This window comes from Rosa chinensis, chromosome 6 (genome assembly GCF_002994745.2).
Source record: "Rosa chinensis cultivar Old Blush chromosome 6, RchiOBHm-V2, whole genome shotgun sequence".
Taxonomy (NCBI): Eukaryota; Viridiplantae; Streptophyta; class Magnoliopsida; order Rosales; family Rosaceae; genus Rosa; species Rosa chinensis.
The window spans coordinates 59,853,769-59,872,870 of NC_037093.1; the positions used below are offsets into that span (position 1 = coordinate 59,853,769).

General features: G+C 35.7%; 3 protein-coding genes across 5 annotated transcripts; all 3 read right to left on the minus strand.

The window, feature by feature from the left end:
• Positions 1-1,446: 1,446 nt before the first annotated feature.
• LOC112173882 (RNA-binding protein FUS) lies at positions 1,447-2,796 on the minus strand. The gene is made up of 4 exons (XM_024311564.2): positions 2,653-2,796; positions 2,107-2,531; positions 1,933-2,009; positions 1,447-1,835 (listed from the first exon to the last, which is right to left on the minus strand). Exons 2-4 carry the CDS (start codon positions 2,529-2,531, stop codon positions 1,816-1,818), a joined length of 522 nt encoding a protein of 173 aa, XP_024167332.1. The 5' UTR covers positions 2,653-2,796; the 3' UTR covers positions 1,447-1,815.
• A 5,242-nt stretch (positions 2,797-8,038) lies between these two features.
• Positions 8,039-12,620, minus strand: LOC121048762 (G-type lectin S-receptor-like serine/threonine-protein kinase At1g11410). The gene is made up of 8 exons (XM_040509800.1): positions 12,465-12,620; positions 10,599-11,666; positions 10,264-10,365; positions 9,699-9,937; positions 9,221-9,431; positions 8,866-9,103; positions 8,555-8,705; positions 8,039-8,467 (listed from the first exon to the last, which is right to left on the minus strand). The coding sequence occupies exons 2-8, from the start codon at positions 11,272-11,274 to the stop codon at positions 8,159-8,161; spliced, it is 1,926 nt and encodes a 641-aa protein (XP_040365734.1). The 5' UTR covers positions 11,275-11,666; positions 12,465-12,620; the 3' UTR covers positions 8,039-8,158.
• Positions 12,621-13,178: 558 nt separating this feature from the next.
• Positions 13,179-18,805, minus strand: LOC112171699 (G-type lectin S-receptor-like serine/threonine-protein kinase At1g11330). 3 transcript variants are annotated; one of them, XM_040509500.1, is made up of 8 exons: positions 18,791-18,805; positions 17,122-18,192; positions 15,317-15,427; positions 14,840-15,069; positions 14,518-14,731; positions 14,162-14,399; positions 13,760-13,910; positions 13,179-13,682 (listed from the first exon to the last, which is right to left on the minus strand). In XM_040509500.1, exons 2-8 carry the CDS (start codon positions 18,020-18,022, stop codon positions 13,377-13,379), a joined length of 2,151 nt encoding a protein of 716 aa, XP_040365434.1. In that variant the 5' UTR covers positions 18,023-18,192; positions 18,791-18,805; the 3' UTR covers positions 13,179-13,376. The 3 variants fall into 3 exon arrangements, with proteins under 3 accessions (XP_040365434.1, XP_040365435.1, XP_040365433.1); XM_040509501.1 differs by lacking the exon at positions 18,791-18,805 and having other exon boundaries at positions 17,122-17,764; positions 17,857-17,997; XM_040509499.1 differs by lacking the exon at positions 18,791-18,805 and having other exon boundaries at positions 17,122-18,315.
• Between the last annotated feature and the right edge of the window lie 297 nt (positions 18,806-19,102).

A 19,102-nucleotide genomic window follows, 5' to 3' on the forward strand; every position in this document is an offset into this window, starting at 1 on the left:
CGTTAATCAAATAAGTTATAGTGATGTACGTGTAGTTATCATTAGCTAGGCTGACTGCTCATCATTTATTTCATTAATGCTCTAATGCACTAAAATAGATGATTGCACATTGCAGGACCCATGACAGAAATATCAGATATCACAGTTGGGGTTTCAGGATAACAGTTAAATCATAATGGCCTGAGTGGATTTTTCTTTTTCTTTTATCAGAAATTTGATTTCCTTCAATTAACTAATAAAAACTATGAATCTTACTCCAAAAGAAGATATTTATACGTACGCTTATATCTGATTAATTAATTAGAGAGTATTTGAGAGTGAAGTAAACAAAAAAACACAATATTTGAAACGTTTATTGTTCATCCTCCTCCAAAGATCATCTTAATTTGAAAAATCAAGTAAATACAAAGACGTTTAGCCATTGGATTACCTACGTTTTGGTTATCATTTTAGCGTTTTATGGGAAACAATTCATTTTATATAGCTAATCTGTTCATTCAATTTGAAGCGTTGCCCATATGTTAGATATATACGATAATTCATTTGAAACTTAAAATTAAGCCTAATTTTATGGTACAATTCAAATTGCAAAGGTATTAATGACAAATATTGCGGCATATAATTGAATCCAATAATTGCTTGAAGATAATGATGCCAAGGCCTTGCCTATCTTGCATTTCTTAACAGTATCACTGCTTTTCGATCGATTGTATGCATCATGCATGGTCATGTTTTCTGCATTTCCCTAAAAGAGATCACGTTCACCAGTACTTCACCCAACTTTTAATTGCATAAGATTAACAGAAACGGAACTTGCGTAAAATGAATAAGATAACTGATGTTGATTAACAAAGTAAGCGAAACCAGTGACAATACAGGGTGGGGTGATCGATCATCGAATTTCATCAATTAAGCATGACATATATGTATTCTTGAATCCCTTCACTGGAAAATAGAAAGATCGAAAAAAGAAAGAAAGATATAATGAAAATGTACGTTGGTCCATCATAGAACAAACTATTGAATCTGTTGAAGTTGATATAGTCCCTAATTTATATATTCTTGAAACTGCATATAAATATGAATTTGATTTCTCAGCTTTAACTTTTGAAGATATATTCTGCATTTAATTAAAGATAGATATATACAATTTGAAAATCTAAGTGTAGGTAGCTATAAAATTTCATTTTTGAATAGTACTCTTCTTTCACGTTATTTTAACCAAAAGCATGTGATTATGGTCCATGCATGATGTAAACAGCTCGATGGATCCTTTAGCTAGCTATGCTATGTGTATTGCTTTGCCGATTTACATGTTTATGGGCAACTATACTGTATATATACGTCCTCATCGATTTTGAAATTTAACTGATACATTCCATGGACCACTCTTTTGGATAAAAGCATGCATTATTTCTTGCGAGAGAGAGAGAGAGATTCACTACATATAAGGAAGTAACAATGTTTAGTAAACAAAAACACTGAGATTAATTATGATTAATAGTACACATACGTACATACAAAGCTACATGCCAGGCTATCGTTCATATATTATAAGATAGGGAGAAATTAAGCGCACAAAATGCCAAGTGATTAAGCTTTGTTGAGTACGTTCTTCGTGATCATCAGCAGCCACATTTCAGATTAAGCTCCCTTGCTAGCAAAGATAAACCTAGAAACTAGAAAAAGTAAGGAAAGAAAAAAGAAAAATGATAAAAATAGAAGAGGGTGATATCTCCTCTCTCTCTCTCTCTCTCTCTCTGGCCCAAAAGGAGTAGCCATTATCATTAGGGAATGTTCTTTTTCTCAGTTCCTTCAGAAAAGTACAGCACCACCTGCGCGCATATAAACAAACAGAAATGTACATATTTACTTATATGATCAGTGATTAAGAAAATCATAACAAATTGATATAATTATATGGAGACTTGCCGGTACTAGATTCCCTTGGAGCATTGCATCTGAAACATTCCGTCCTGCTTGCGAAGTTGTGCTCATTGCACCCTAACCTGTATGTTTAATTATATTACGTTTCATTATTTTGTCAAAGAGATGTGATCACCAATGTAATTTAGATCGATGATATACAAAAGTTAACGTATGTACCTTGTGCAAATCCAGTCCCCGGATTTCCATCCAGAGCGACCAGAGCTGCCACCACTACCACTGCCACTGCCACTGCCGCCAAATCCAAAACCGCCTCTAAGTGACCTAGGCATGTCACCGTCAAAGCCACCACCGCCACTAGAGGACTCGTCCTTGGACGCACCACACTTGAAGCAGCTGGAGCGGCTGGCAAAGTTATGAGCTCCACAGTTTCCCACGTTGCAGTACCAGTCACCAGGCCTGACATCCGGGCCGGTAGTGAACCCAAACGAACCACCAACACCTCCACCTCTTCCGCCACCAAAGCTTCCAAATTCACCACCTCTCTCCCCGGGCCTTGGCTCCCCACACCTCTGGCATGAGTCCCTCCTTTGGAAGTTGAGATGGTTGCATGACCTGCAGTTCCAATCTCCTGGCCTATTCATCTGAGGAATGAATCACCAAAAAATATATTAGTTACCAGTGAAATGCATGAATATTCATTTATGAAACTCCAAGTTAAAGTCGACTCTGGGTTTGAAACAGTCCTTCAAGGCTAGGGCTCACCTTCAGAAAATGTACACAGCTTGCTGGATGAAGTTGATCGAATAGAAATGAGGGTATTGGTGATTAAGGTGAAGGGGTTTGGGAGGCTTTTTATACTTGCTTAAGATGTCCTCGAGAACCGAGCATGGTGGATTGAGGCATCCAGTAGAGGTTTAGGTACGTGGGGTTTTTTTTTTCCTTTCCCTATTTGATATATATTCTTCATCACTTTAACTTCCTTGAACAATGGAATCAGAAATAACTAAATCGGAAAAAGAGAAAAAGAGAAAATAAAACTTAAATTCTAAAGATATAAAAGAAAGAAAAAATTAATTAGTTAGTGCTAAAGGCGCGCTTAGCTATAGATATCCTCTAGGGTTTAGTGTCAAATGCATGAATATTTGAGGGTCATAAATTTCTTGAGTTCCATTATTGCCCCTCTTGATTTAACAAGAAATGAGGATATTTAGTTTAGATTTTGAGCAAAATTATGGGAAATACGAGTGGATACAAAGGAAAAGAAGTTTGCCGTCGAATGCTAGCATATTTCCCGATGTATGTACTGATACCAATTAAATAAATAATATGATCGATCGGTACGTATGTAACTTTCCTCATATATATAATTATGAAATTCTCATTACATAGCTCCACGTATCCAAAAGCATGATACGGATGGTCACAATTCTCTTCTGGTCGACGGATGATCACAATTCAAGTAAGAAAAACAAAAACAAAAAACATGTTTCCTTAATTTTCATGCAATTTGAAATTAAGTAGCAAGTAAAATCATACTGATTTGACTTTGTTAAATTAATATACATTGTGGCCTAGTCCCCACAAAAAGCAAATATAGCATGCTTTGTAACCTCTAAACTCAGCATATCCATACAGCTAATTGTTCTTTAATTATTGAAATAACCTCAGAAAATTCTTTTGACCGTCGCATATTTCGGACCTTATAATATATTTGCATTAGCAAAACTTTCTTTGTGGGTTTTTTTTTTTAAATTTGTTGAGTCCGCAGGATTGGATAAGCAGGAACAAAATTCACTGTTTTCTATCAGACAATATGAATATTCTTCACTCATCAAAGAAAAACCTTAGGGAGAGAATTCAGTGACCCCATTGCTCTTATTCTTATCTCAAAGTTTATAACTAAGGAGTGGTCAGGTCTGCTTTCTGTAATTTGAGAACCCCACATCTTAACGGTGTCACTATACAAGGAAAAATGGTTGTGGCTTTTCAAATTTTTTTGAATATTCCTTCTTTGTACTTGGAACTAGATTTTTTTTCCTCCCAAGTCAAAAGGGTTTTTATGCTAGATGAAGCCATGATTCATTAGTTTCATTTGCCAAATCAAAATTCAAAGACCGTTCTTAGTTTATGAACTTGGAGGGAAATTATATATGGCAACCCCTTCACCTATATTTATTCATATATTGAACAGCACTGGTTTTGGATAGGGTTGTGAATTGGTTCTCCGACTTAAATAATCCTATTAAATTCTTTCATATTAGGTAGAGGTCGGACTATAAATTAGTTGAACACCATTTGACGGTTGATTTATTATTATGTTAATTGTGTTATACTGTGAAATGTACGTGATATAACACATCAACTTTCACGTAGTATGATATTTATTTGTTTTTTTTTTTTGCTTTGTTTGTATGATTTATTTTGATCTAGCGAGTATCATTTATGATTTTCGTTTCTCTTATATACTTATTTATTATTAATTAATTGGATAAATCTACATGTAGAAAATCAAGCCATAATCGAAAAAAGGAACCATTTAACTCTTGATAAAAGAGAACAAAATTAACCATGAATGGTACTATATTGTCCATTGGTCCCCATGGCGATTGGCTTCCCAACCTTCCCTCTTAAGCCATCTTGAAGCTTTGAATATGAAACACGGCCACATGCATCGCTTATTATAAGATTCATCCTAGAACTTCCAACAATCACTTTAATCAGTATATCAATAGACATACTTTGCTCAATCACCACAATATCTACATGCATCCTCCTCTATTATAATTCATTCTAGAACGTCCAATAATTACTCTAATCAGCATATTAAATTACTCTACCTCAATCTCTGGCACTCATATTCATCAAAATCTTACAAACAAAATAGTTCATAAAACAAGCTATCTCAGTTTCTCACACTCGTGCATGTCAGCTGGTTTAGTAATTTAGAAAAAGAAGAAGATATGTAGCCGTTGCCAAAACCAAACAGAAAAGCTGTTGCATGGTTATAAAGAGCTTCAAAGAACGTCCACATTATTATTAATCTGTGATGCCAAATCAATTGAGAGACGTGAAGGCTCAAAATCAAAGAAAGAAAGAGAGATTAATTGGTAGAGTTTCGATAAAGATAGTCGAAGCTGATGATGACAGAATAGAGGAGTGAGTCTTCGAGGTTCAAATTTTGACCATCTTTTTAATCTTTCCTTTTTCTTTTTTCTCATCACCATGCCCAGTACTACTACTGCTACTGATATCCCTAGCTTTTTCACTGTCACATTGTTCCTTTTCCCCTTAGTAGTAGTACTACTACTCATCCTTGCTCACAAATCTTGGTTTTGAATTTACTATTCAAGATTACTAGGCATATGTTTTTATTGGGGAGTGGTAAAGAAGGCTGTAGCAAACTGTGAAAAAGCAAAAAGAAAGGGAGGGGACTGATTCGATTCTCTCATTGGGAAATGCTTCCATGCAAGACCATGACCAAGCTAAGCTAGCCCAACGTATAACTCTTTTCACTTTCTCTTTTTAACCTTTTTCAAATACGACAAGATCGATTGTAAACAATTTTAACTCAAAAGTTGATTTATATGTAAATGTAAATACATAATTAGGGTTTCTGTATATAGGTACCTGACCTTAGTTTGTATCTATGTGGTTATGCCTATTATCATAATCAATAACGCAGTCAGAAGGTAATGAGGTTTATAAGCTATAAAATCCTAAAATAAAGAATTTTGGAGTCCACAAAAGAATATGATAAAATTCTTAATTTGATTGATAATAATATAAAAAATGAGTCTGCACTGGTTTAAGTTTGCTTAATTAAATACCAAAAATAAAAAAAAATAAAAGACCTAGGGCCACTAAGAATCAAGCTTAAAAGTCCACGGATTAAATCAAAACAAATCTAAAATGAACTAGAAAACCTAAATACCTAGAAAAATAGTGAAATACAGTTTTTAGGCCCAAAACGACCTTAGAAGCCCAAAAAAACCCATATATGGTAGCAAAGCGACGAGTAGCTTCATTCCCTTGTCGAAAATGTATAATAATTAGCAGTCTGATATTGAACGCCAAATTTACAACGTATCGATTTTACCCTTTTCACGATCAAGTTGCTATTCAATCCTAGCTGCCATCCATTCTACATCAATCAAAAAATAGGAATAAGAAACCACCACAGGTGGTCGAGTTGGTAAGAGTCTCCAGGTGTGGAACCCCCACACCCGGGTTTGAATCCCGCCGACGCTTATTGGAGTTAAATCTCAATATATTCTTGGTGGCCAGGGGGAGGAAGCGTTCTGACAAAATCCCCCGAGCACGGATTAGTCTCTGGGTTTAGGAAGCTTTTGAGGACACCGTGTGATTGACAAATCAAAAAAAAAAAAATAGGAATAAGAAAATCTTAATTTAATTTTTCATAAATGCATATTTTATTTAATTGCGTATAGCTAACATGTAATAAAGATGATAAAGAACTCTACTTTTCGAACCAAAGATAAAGGTTTTGAGCCTTTTGAACTTAAATCATGTTAGACAATCATAAATTAACTAAATATTAAAAATTTAAAGAAAATTGTCAAAATATTAAAACTAGCAAATAAAATGGTGAGAGTAATAAGAAAACCCGCCTCTGAGAACAAAGACAAACATGTTAATCATATCGTACGAAATGAAATTAAGCTCCACACTTTGAACCTTCCAAAATCCATGTAGAATAACTTTTCTTTGTATAGGACAAACAATGGAAGCCATACACATACGTGCCTGATAAATCATAATTTCAAAAAGTGAGCAATTAGAAATCGAATTTCTTTAACTACGAATAACAATCAAGAAGTACGCCCAAAAAAAAAGGAAAAAGATAAAACGAATATTTCAGGGTCTACGTAATGCGTGTTAGGTTGCATGCACGTGAGGTAGAACAAGGATGAGTGTGAGGTCATCACACACAATGATAAAAGTCTGCTCTTTTCTTTTACTTTTTAGTCCTCCAATATCTTTTACATTATTCTCTCTTAGACTCCTCTAATGTCCACCTCTTTGATTTTTTCTAGGGCTGCAACTTGGTTTGGTAATTACTCAAACCAACCGAATACCAACCGATGTTTTAGGTTTGGTAAACCGACTTTTTGGTAATCGAGACCGATAAAACCGAAATAGAAAATTACCGAAAAAGTTGGTTTGGTTTTGGTAAATACCGAATTTACCGATTATCTAAATATTATATTTATATACTACAGTTTTCAATACATATACATGTATATTAAGAAATAAACATAAAAACTTTTATAATGGTATGAACATTACTACATATACTATATTAATAATACATGTATTTTAAGTAACCTAGTCAAAGATGATTAAATAACCTAGTTTTATTGCAAATTGCTAAAACTTGATGTCATATATGCAAAAAAAAACTATAATTAGTAGATGAATACAAAGTTTATGACTATAAAATTCAAATGTTTATTCTAATTTATATTATAAAGGATTAGTTGTTCTAAAGTTGGTAATATCGAAAACCGAAATACCGAATTTGGTAGATATAATTAAAAACCGAAAATTTTGGTTGGTAATTGATAGCTCAGTTTTGAAACCGAAAGCTTTAGTTTTGAAGTTGGTAATACCTATAACCAATTCGAACCGACTGAGTGACAGCCCTAATTTTTTCTCACGGTTTTCCACCCTAACAAGCACGGCTAGTAACCACATCCGCAAATAAGTACGCTACAGCTTACAAGTTACGAATACAAGGAAAAACCTGTTTCATGTTTTAAGATTGTGGAAGACGTTGTCGGCAGTGAGTATATAGCTAGGATTCAGTGTTTAGGATCACAAATCTTACCGTATTTGTGTATGACATATTCCATGTTCTTTCGTTGCTGGATTATTTGAAAAACTTAATCTACCGGTGAAAAATCATAACCGATGTATGACAGAAGCTTTGAAACTGTTCTTGAGTGAACTTGGATGACCTTTTTGGAAACAGAGACTCGGTGCCACCCCATTTTGATCTTAATTTCAACAGATAGTCTAAAGCCTAAACCATTCAATTCTCAAATTTGTTACCTTTTGAAGATGAAAGTAGAAGTAATGGACATACTGCCAAAATAAACTACAAGAACAAAAATGATGGACTGGCCTAGAAGGGTAAAATGTGGATTTCATTTCATTGTGTAACAGCTTCGATACAACTAAAACAAACTCTACAACATTACAACTTCAGCAGTATTATCACCGGCAAAGTATACGAAATACCAATCGACTACCTGGCATGTTCTGAGGAAACTGTTAGATCATTGTTACAGCTACATCTTTGCTTACTTGAAGATATATCTGTATTAGCAGAATTTAGCTGATTCAAAAATGCAGGTTCTTTAGGAACAGGCAGAGCAATTGATTCATTGCTTAGCATTGAAACAACATCTGACATATTTGGTCGATCCATAGCTCTTTCTTGGACGCACAAAAGACCCATTTGTATGCATCTCATAACTTCACTGCTTGAACAAGAATCGCAGAGAGTAGAATCAATCAAGTCCATGCCATTGCCTTCTTTCCACAAATACCAAACCTAAAATAACAAAAATTTCAAAATCAGCAAATACATGTAAACATATAGGAAGATATAGGAAGTTTGGGAGTTATTGAAGCTGCTTACTTTTCCAAGTAAGTTCAAAGAATGATCAGTCTCAAAGAAGGCAACGTTCTTCTTGCAACTTATGATCTCTAATATGATCACCCCAAAGCTAAAGACATCTGATTTTTCAGAAAACAGGCCATCCATGGCGTACTCAGGAGACATGTAACCACTGAAACAGAAGCTAAATTGCATTAGAAACTGAATTTTTTGAAAGAGTGATACTGTGTGCAATATTTGGTCACGCGACCACATATGAAAACGGTTCAGACATGTGATACAAATAATATTGTTATAAAGGAAACAAGAATTGAAGTGTGAAGATGACTCACAATGTACCAACAACCCGATTCGTTTTTCCTTTACTGTCGTTGTCCCCAAAAATTCTAGCCATGCCAAAATCAGAAATTTTCGGGTTCATCTCACTGTCCAACAGTATATTGCTGGTCTTTAAATCACGGTGAATAATCCTTAATCTTGAGTATTTATGAAGATAGAGAAGACCTTGAGCAATCCCTTCAATGATGCCAATACACCTCCTCCAATCCATAAGTGCCCGGTTGGTTGAATCTGTACCCAATTAATTCATCTCTACATGTGAACACAGATGGCGAAAATAAAAAAGAAGATAACAAGAAGATAGGCAACAAAAGATAATGTATAGAGCTTGAAAGATCATGCACGAACCAAAAATGAAGCAATCCAGACTTTTGTTGGGCATGTACTCATAAATTAGTATACTCTCTTCTGCTTCAATGCAGCACCCCAAAAGCTGAACCAAATTCCTGTGCTGGAGCTTGCAAATTACTGAGACTTCATTTTTGAACTCCCTCAATCCTTGCCGGGAAATTTTGGACAGCCTTTTGACTGCAATTTCCTGTCCTACTAGCAACTTGCCCTGCAGTTTCCATGTATATAATACATGCATGTTGAGGGTTAAGAAATTATTGGCAGTACCAAATAAAATTGTGGATAAATGTTCTCAAGAAGATAGTCTAGCATCATCTGTTGTGTAAATCTGAACTAATCATCATGTGAACTCTTGTTTGAATATGTAGTGTCAGATTAGGTGCGACAACATACTATGCTAGACATTTGGCAAGAGAACATTCCATTAAAGTTCTATCGACAATGTAAACTGTAAAGTATGAAACTGATGCCTTGCCTTATAGACAGGCCCAAATCCACCTTCCCCCAGTTTATTAGTATCTGCAAAGTTATCTGTTGCAGTCTTTATGGTAGAAAAACTAAATAAGGGCAATTCTTGATCCTTCAGTCTGCCTATTTCAATGTTATCTGCACCTCCTCCAACTTCATCATGGGGAACTGTTGATGCAAAATTGGAGCCCATTTGGAATAATCTTACTTGATCACAATAGGCTTTCCACCTGGTTACCTGATCTTCTGGTTAAAACAATTAAACAAGGTTCTCTTCTGAATCAGTAAACTTAGGAAAAGAAGTGGTTAATATTTCTCTCTAGTAATCCACTCTCATGAAATGCTTATATAGATAAGGTTGGTGTTATTATGTAAGAAAGAATGTTGATTTACAAGAAGCAAGTTTTCTCACGTATTACTTGAACTAGTGTAAGAATAACCATCCAGCAGTGCAGAATTATAAACATACCGGCACTGTTACTGTAAGAGAGCAGACATCTGCACTCTCCCCAATTTAATTCTAACAATCACAAATAGCAATGTATTCAACCTAATAACAACCAAACTCAAACCTTTACGTCGACACAAATAGCATGACAAGGAGATTGGAATAAGAGCCAAGAGGAAAGCCAAAGGAACTGCAATAGCCAACCACAGCTTCCACTTCTTACCATCTGCAAAGTAGAGACAAGCATTTCACCTGTAAGTTTAAAAAATTACATGTTCTTATCACAATATAACAGTTTGTTTGTTTTGTTTTTTCCAACTAGTTTTTACGAAAACCATACAAATGCCAAAAAGTACTTTACTAGAAAAAGGCTACTCAACATTTAAAAGATACTTTTTTAACTATTTACTTGTACTATATTTAGCTTTTACTTTTTCAATTACTTAAATTTAGACTTACCACTTGGAGTGCCACCACGGATGTAAATAATCCCTGGACCCTTCTCTATAATCTTCAATAATTCACGTTTACTCCCATAATAAAGTTGACATCCAGTTTCTTCATTCTGAACTGAAGCAAATGCGGTACAAGAACAATTGTTCTTGCATAAAATTTCACAATCACTGGCCCTCGTATTGATGGAACCACTATTATATGTAGATGGCAAAGAACCATTCATCTCAAGAAAAGTACCACCATCATCACACTTAGAGGGTACTGAAGTCAAGCACATCCCACCATCCTCACACAAAGTATGACTCACAGAAGAAATCTTCTTGTCCAACATAACATACTGTTCAAGGTTTCCAGTGGAAGCCAATACAAACCACATGAGATCATACTTCTGACTGCTGCTAAAAGTGTAATAGGCCTCATATTTATTGGACTGGTAACTAAAGTTGTAGTTATTATTCCCTGTTGAGTTCTCAAAAACAAACTGTAACCCATGTCCGTCCCAAAAAGCAATATCCATTTTTGCTCCATCTCCTCGCCAAACTTTAAGCTTTGTTAAGTTGGTGCCATCAACAGTTAAGGTGAAGAGGCCACGAGCAGGGTCTTCGGGGCTTACCCAAGAAACAAGCATGTGAAAGCCTGGCTTGTTTGTACTGTTTAGGCCAAACAACCCAAGTTTCATACCAGGAAGATACGTATCGCTTGGAATATCAAAACTCTGCCATATAATAGTACCCGTATCTGCTTCCTTAAGGACCAAATTTCCAGTGTCAAGAAGTGTTGCACTTGTGTTAGTTGTGGCAGTGGCAACATATCCAGAATTGACTATCAATTGCACTTGTCGCCTGTCCGTGAGAACCAAATTCCCAGACCAAATTTGAAGCAAGCCAGATGAACCCAAAATGGGATTTTCACGGTCAACCCAGACAACCTTGTTTGCATCAGCTCTCAACCATATCCCCAGATAGTGATAGTCTGAAAAGCTTTCAGTGCTGAAGAAGCCAAGCTCGAAAATCCCACCATTTGATACCAGGGTTTCATTGTTTCTTAGTGTGCCTTCGGATGTAAGTGTATCTGTTGCATGAGACGAAAATGAAAAGAAGCTACTGAAGAACGATATCAAGCACAATATAAGAGGAAAAAACTCTTTGGTTTCGGTAATTCTCATGCTTGCCATTGCCTTGCAAAGCTAAAAGGTGACAATAGATCAGGCTAAAGGTCTCAGCTATCTAAAATTTTATTTTCACACACAATATTTTAGCCTGAAGCAGGGTCATTAGCCAACTACTTGCTGGTTATTTATTCATATAAGTTGGCCCCATTTGTTAGTTCTCAAGTCAGATATATCATCTTCCAGAGAAATCAATATTAAGAATAAAAATATATAACTAAAACACTATGTGAACTCATGCTGCCTGGTAATTAAGCATCATCTTTAGCTTGACTACCTGTGTTATGCACAGGTTTAAAAATAAAAAAAAGACAAAACAGGAAACATCGAAGAAATGTGAGATGCATGTTATGCAACAAACACATGGGTAATCCTCAAGCCAGTTGTGTGAGAATGCGATCCCTCGCTGATCAGTTTGCCGCAATTTTTAATATACATTTGACGGAAATTTGTACATAAAATATGATACATATAGCTGGAAGAAAAGGAAAGCAGAAGCAGCCAACGCAATTACACCAAGCTCAAGTCAACAAAGCAAATCCCAAATGGACCGCTACCCAGATACCAAATCTCAACTGAATTCAAACCCTCGAAGGTAGAGATTGATATATAGTGTTATAAAAAGGAAATTGAAATTTAGAGTCAATGTCTGATTTTTAATACAGGAAAATCTTTCCAGAAGAACCCAGAATGAAGCTTACCTCTAGTTCCCCAGGAGAATGTAATAAATAACAAGAACCAGATTAACTAAAACTTATGTCAGAGCAAAAACAAGAACAAGAGGCAGTTCTGCAGTAGCAGAAAAGTGCAAATGAGAAGCACGAGTTGACTGGGCTAAAGAGGGTAAAGTGGACTAGGCTAAAGTGGGCTGGGGCTTTAAGGGCTAAGACCATTTAAATCTCTTCCTTCTCCTTTTTTTTTTTTTTTTTCTTTTCTTTCCTTTTTATTTTGAAATTTAAGAACCAAGGAGGTTTATAATGCACAGTTATGCTCTATTCACAAAATGTATATAGACGGTGAGCCAGAAAATTTAGTAGATTTTTCATTCGATGAGTTTCAGCATAGTGAAAGAAAGCTATTTATTAGATAACCCTTGGCCTAATCAAAGTAGATTCTGCTCCAGGGACAAAGGGTATAGACTCTTCTTCATTCATAGCAGTGACAACATGCAGCGTAAGAAGAAACGCTTGTCTCAAGTATCATCTTAAATCTGCACGAGATTTCACTAATCTCAAATCACTTCTGAAGCCATACAATGGACATATACTAGATTTTCGTAGAATATATTCAAGATTAGTTCAGATGAAGAATATTTAGAGTCAATTGTAAAGATTTCAGAATAGACAACTAAAATAACTTTTGGTTAGTTATTTATTTTAACTAAAACCTTCTGCTTTCATATTTTATCTGTTCAAACTTCCAAAAAAAATAAAAAATCAAATAAAACTATTTTGATGCTACCACAACAGAGGCTTAATCAGATTGCTAAATACATGACCACCTGTCTAACCTTCGAAAAAAAATATTTGTACAAAAAGAATCAAATGTGCATTTTCAGTTGCTTTATATTACAACTTTCATACAAGTAAAACAAGTAGACACTGGACAATCTTTTACCTGGCATCTACTTCTGACATGGTCATATCATTTTTAGAGTAATATCTTTGCCTGCTTGAAGATGAATCTGCGTCTGAGCTGAACTGACTTAAAAATGCAGGTTCTTTGGGATAAGGCAGAGCAATTGATTCATTGCTCAGCATAAATATAACATCCGACATGTTTGGTCGATCAATGGCTCTTTCTTGAACGCATAGAAGACCGATCTGAATGTATCTCATAACTTCATTGCTTGAACAAGAGGCATGCAGTGCTGAATCCATCAATCCCATTCCATTGCTGTCTTTCCACAAATTCCAAGCCTAAAACAACCCCGAATTCTAAATCTTAGCAACAAAAGTATGCAAAGCTATAAAAAGTGAATGAAGTTGCTGCTTACCCTGCCAAGTAGGTTTTGAGACTGATCAACATCAAAAAAGGCAATGTTCTTCTTTCCGCTTATGATCTCTAAAATGATCACCCCAAAGCTGAACACATCTGATTTTTCAGAAAAGAGTCCGTCCATGGCATATTCGGGAGACATGTAACCACTAAAAATCAGCATGTAAAGTTCATTAGAAACTGAATTTTAGAAAAAGCAGTGCTATGTGCCTATTTGCTAGTCACACCTGTGAATGAGGTGGGATGATCCACTAATAAAAAAAGTACCAACTTTATCAGAAATGTAGTTAGCAATGTGATCAGTGAACATAGAACATCTGGCTTTATTGTGAAAAGATAAACCATATGATTGTATGAAATCACCCATGTGAAGAGGTACATGTTGCAGAGCATAACTTACATTGTACCAACAACCCGTTTTGTTTGCCCCCTTATGTCATCGTCGCCAACAATTCTTGCCATGCCAAAATCAGAAATTTTTGGGTTCATGTCACAGTCAAGTAGAATATTGCTCGTCTTTAAATCACGGTGGATGATCCTTAATCTTGAGTATTTGTGAAGATACAGAAGACCTTGAGCAATCCCTTCAATAATGCTCATGCGACTCTCCCAGTCCAAAAGTACATGTTTGGTTGAATCTGCACCCAGTTCATCTCACTATGTTAGCAAAAATTAATAAAACTAAGAAAAAATGTTAACAGTAATTGACTGATAATTGGAAAAACTGATTAAAAGCTTGGTAGATCATGGACAAACCAAAGATGAAGGAATCCAGACTACTGTTGGGCATGAACTCATATATCAGTATGCTTTCTTCTGCTTCAATGCAACATCCCAAAAGCCTAACCAAATTCCTGTGTTGGAGCTTACAAATTACCGAGACTTCATTTTTGAACTCCTCCAACCCTTGCCTGGAAATTTTGGAAAGCCTTTTCACTGCAATTTCCTGTCCTTCTTGAAGCAACTTACCCTGCAGTTTCCATACAAATTTTGAAGGTTAAATAATTAAGAAGATCGTGGCAATGCCCAACGAAGTCTGCGATTGTCAGCAATGTAAAGCAGGGAACTGAAGCCTTACCTTATATACAGGCCCATATCCACCTTCCCCAAGTTTATTAGCCTCTGCGAAGTAATCTGTTGCAGTCTTTATTGCAGAAAAACTAAAGAAGGGTAGATCTTGGTCCTTCCGTCTGCCTAATTCCATGTTATTTGCACTTCTAACTTCATCAAGCTGTATTGGTGATGCATCATTGGAGCACATTTGGAATAACCTTGCTTGATCAGATTCTCGTCTGGTTACATGATCTTCTGGTAAGTGGTAACAATAAATGGAAAACGTTGCTTCTAAATTAGGAAAATAATAATAAAAAAAATAACATTTGTGATGCATGTGTACTACAAAATATTGCTGTGTGCACTATTTACATGCCCTCGCAATACAGCAGATATACAGCCCCACTGGATTGTAGGATTACTGCAACAGATAGCACTCCTCTGTTTTAGTTTAAACAATTACGTAAGCAAAGATTGGACTTAAAAACAACTAAACTCAAACCTTTATGTTTCCTTCTGCAACGCATATACCAGAAGAAGGAGATTGAAATAGAAATCAAGAGGGAAGCCAAAGGAACTGCGATAGACAACCAGAGCTTCCACTTCTTATCATCTGGAGAATGAAGACAATGTTCATAAGTTTAAATAGCATTTCTTGTTGTCTACAACTAGAACTAACTCTGATGAAATAGTGTAAAGATTTCCCCAACAATCCATAGGAAAGCATGGTATATTGTCAGATTGCCAATTTGAATCTTATTTTTGTCAAATAAGATCTTCATGATCAATTAGTTCAAATTGTAGTCACATAACTTGCCAAATTAATTTCATTAGAATGTTTGCATTTGATAAGTAGATTGGTTTTTGCTTTTGTATCTGGAATCACAATGCGAAAGAGTACGATTGAAATGGAATCAGGAATGAGACAATCTCATTAAAATAGTTACCAACTTTCAGGAATCAAAGCAAAAGCAGCTTGATTACTAGAATCTCCATTTACAACAACATTATATCTTTTCAGCTGCCTATTATTCAGATGCAAATGTTACTAAGATAAAGCTACCACTATTTTTTTCCAATCAGCTATTTATCATATTTGAAGTAGTTAGTTGACATTACATATAATAAAAATAAGTATTTTACTAATCATAAAGCTACCACAACACTGAAAAAAATATAAATGCATCTAATTGCAAAAAGATAAAACACTATTTTACTTACTGATGACAGAGGAGCATGTTTGAGTTTGAAGGAAGGTTTGGTATTAATCATAAGTAGCTAGGAAATTTTGCTTATTATATTTGTAGAAAAATATACATCCCTATTATTCTACAATGTCAATAAGAAAGGGGGAAGAATGGGAACGGTTCCAGTAGTAGGTAAGTAAACATGTACAGCTTGAGTATTGACCCAGTATGCAATCTTCTCATAAACTTATTATATGTCAGCACATTATAGTTAATACCAACTGCTTTTATAATATTGATCGAGATTCCACAACAGAACCTATACGCTATTGCACGGAGACAATCATTTAACATTTGTTGAAAATATATAGGTATAGTCTCCCCAAATATATTGTATCAAAACACACATCAGAAAGTCAAGCAAGCAAACCAAAGAATTTCAAACCACCTAACCCTTCTGATAATCAACAAGATTAAACTATGTACCAGGATAAGAATTCAAATTAACTGACTTTCTATATTGAATCGATCATTGTACTTAATTAATTCATAGTTTTGTACTCTACATTGTAAAAGACTGTACTTTATATAACAAGCTATTTTTCATTGTTACTGCAAACCACAAGTATACTATGTTAAAATATATAGAGAACCATTCTGTCAAAAACAATTTAACTTATTGTCTTGATGTCAGAATGTTCATAAGCTATTGATGGAATATGTACATGGTTTCATTTCACAAATGCAACCCTTCCGTTTGGCTTGGAGAGGGGGTGTTCAGTTTGATACTATTTTTACAACCAAAACCTCTTCCTCAAGCCATACCAGAGATTTCTGTTTGGTCCACAAAGTGCATTATCTGCTTAGAGCCAGACCATATATGCGTGTGTGTAAACATAAAACTTCTGTAAAGGGACCCCCAATTAAGTTGATCACATAGGGATTGCATGTAGAGCCCACTAGGATGATCGAACAGGAAGACTTAAAAAATGAAAATTTCAAGTCGTTAGACCACAATGCAGGATTGATCCGTGAGTGATCACAATGGGATTCCCTTACAGAAGGGCCCTGTGTGTGTGTGGACACAACTAACTACATGAGTTCAGAATTTTAGACTTACCAGTTGAAGCACCACTGCGGATGTAAATAACCCCCGCACCCTTCTCTATGATCTTAGATAGATTTTGTCTGGTCCCATAATAAAGTTGGCATCCTGCTTGTCCATTGTGAAGTGAAGTATATGCAGTACAAGAACAATTGTTTTTGCACAGCGTTTCACAATCAGCAGTCCATACAATGATGGAATCAGTACTAGTGTTAGATGGTAGTAAACCATTCATCTCAGAAAATTTACCATCATCACACATAGTTGGTAGCGAAGTCAAGCACCTCCCAGTATTTCCACCATTTGAATCTTCACACAAAGCATGACTCACATTAGAAATCTTCCCATCCAACATAAAATACTGGTCCAGCGTTCCTGTGGAAGCCATCACAAACCACATGAGGTCGTAGTTCTTCGGTGTGCTAAAAGTGTAGAAGGCTTCAGATTGATTGGACTGGAAGCTAAAATTGTACATATTCTCAGTTGAGTTCTCAAAAATAAACCTTAAGCCATTTCCTTCCCAGAAACCGATATTCATCTTAGCTCCATCTCCACGCCAAACCGAAATCCTTGTGTGATCGTTGGCATCAATGCTTAAGGTAAATAGGCCACGAGTTGGATTTTGAGGGCTTGCCCAAGAAACAAGAATATGAAAGGTCTGCTGGGTTGTGTTTAGGTTAAATAACCCAATCTTCATCCCAGGAAGATAAGTATCAGTTGGTATATCAAAACTCTGCCATATAGTAGTACCTGTAACTGCTTCCTTGAGGACCAAGTTTCCAGTATCAAGAAGTGTTGCACTTGTATTAGTTGTAGTGGTGGTAAGATTTCCTGAGTTGACTATCAGTAGCACTTGTCGACGGTCTGTGAGAACCAAATTCCCAGACCGGATTTGAAGCAGGCCAGATGAATCCATTATGGGATTTTCGCGGTCAACCCAGACAACCTTGTTTGCATCAGCTTTGAACCAAATTCCCAGATAGTAATAACCTGAAGAGCTTTCATTGAAAAAGCCAAGCACGAAAACTCCACCAGCTGAAACCAGGGTTTGACTGTCTCTTAATGTGTCTGAAGGTGTAAGTGTGTCTGTTGCAAGAGATGAAAATGAAAAGAAGCTAAGAAATGATATCAAGACAATAACAAGAAGAACCATGGCCATTGCAGAGTCAGAGAAGATGCAAAGCAGATGAACTAATTCAAGCTAGAGTGGTCCAGATGAAGACCAAGCTTACTAGCTAGCTAGCTAGTTTAGTATATTCCAAGTAAATGCAATATTTTTTCCTTGCATGGTTCATTAGTCAAATATTTACAGGGTTATTATTCCGAAATAAAATCTTAAGTTGAACACTTAGCCCATTTCTTGGTCCTCAAGCCAGATATCTGATGATTTTCTGGGTAATGAAAATTGATAGCGTTATAAAATATCATCATTCAATGTTCAACGATGATGTAAACTCCTGGAGAGAGGTTAAGTATCTTAATGTTTCAGGAATAAATAATTTGATCACCCTTTCTAGATTGCTATCTGAACCTATGCAGTAAATCGAAAAAAGTCAACTATACGAATACATTAAGTAATCACAAAGATTGTGAACTGTGAAGCCAACCACTTCCATAGAAATAAATAGAAGTAAAATTGACATTCAATATTCAATAGGGAAACTTATAAGCTGGGGGTTTGTACCTTCTAAAATGAAAAAGAGCCCAGATGTGAAAACAGATGCCAGTTCTGAAACCCAACCTGTGATTGAGAAAACTTTGTTTAAACTTTTGTGGTCATGCTCATAAGAGGTTCTGGGTTCAGCATCTGGGTCCACACCCACACTCATATAATAAGGCATAGGATCAAAATTGTTAAACAGCGACAAGCGTGGCCCGTGGCCCACCATTGTACCGATACTATCCCAACTTAACCACCCGATAGGTGTTGGGTTTTAATCACAAAAGGCCTCGGTACAATTGGGTGAGATCCACTCACTTATAAGTTATATTTTAT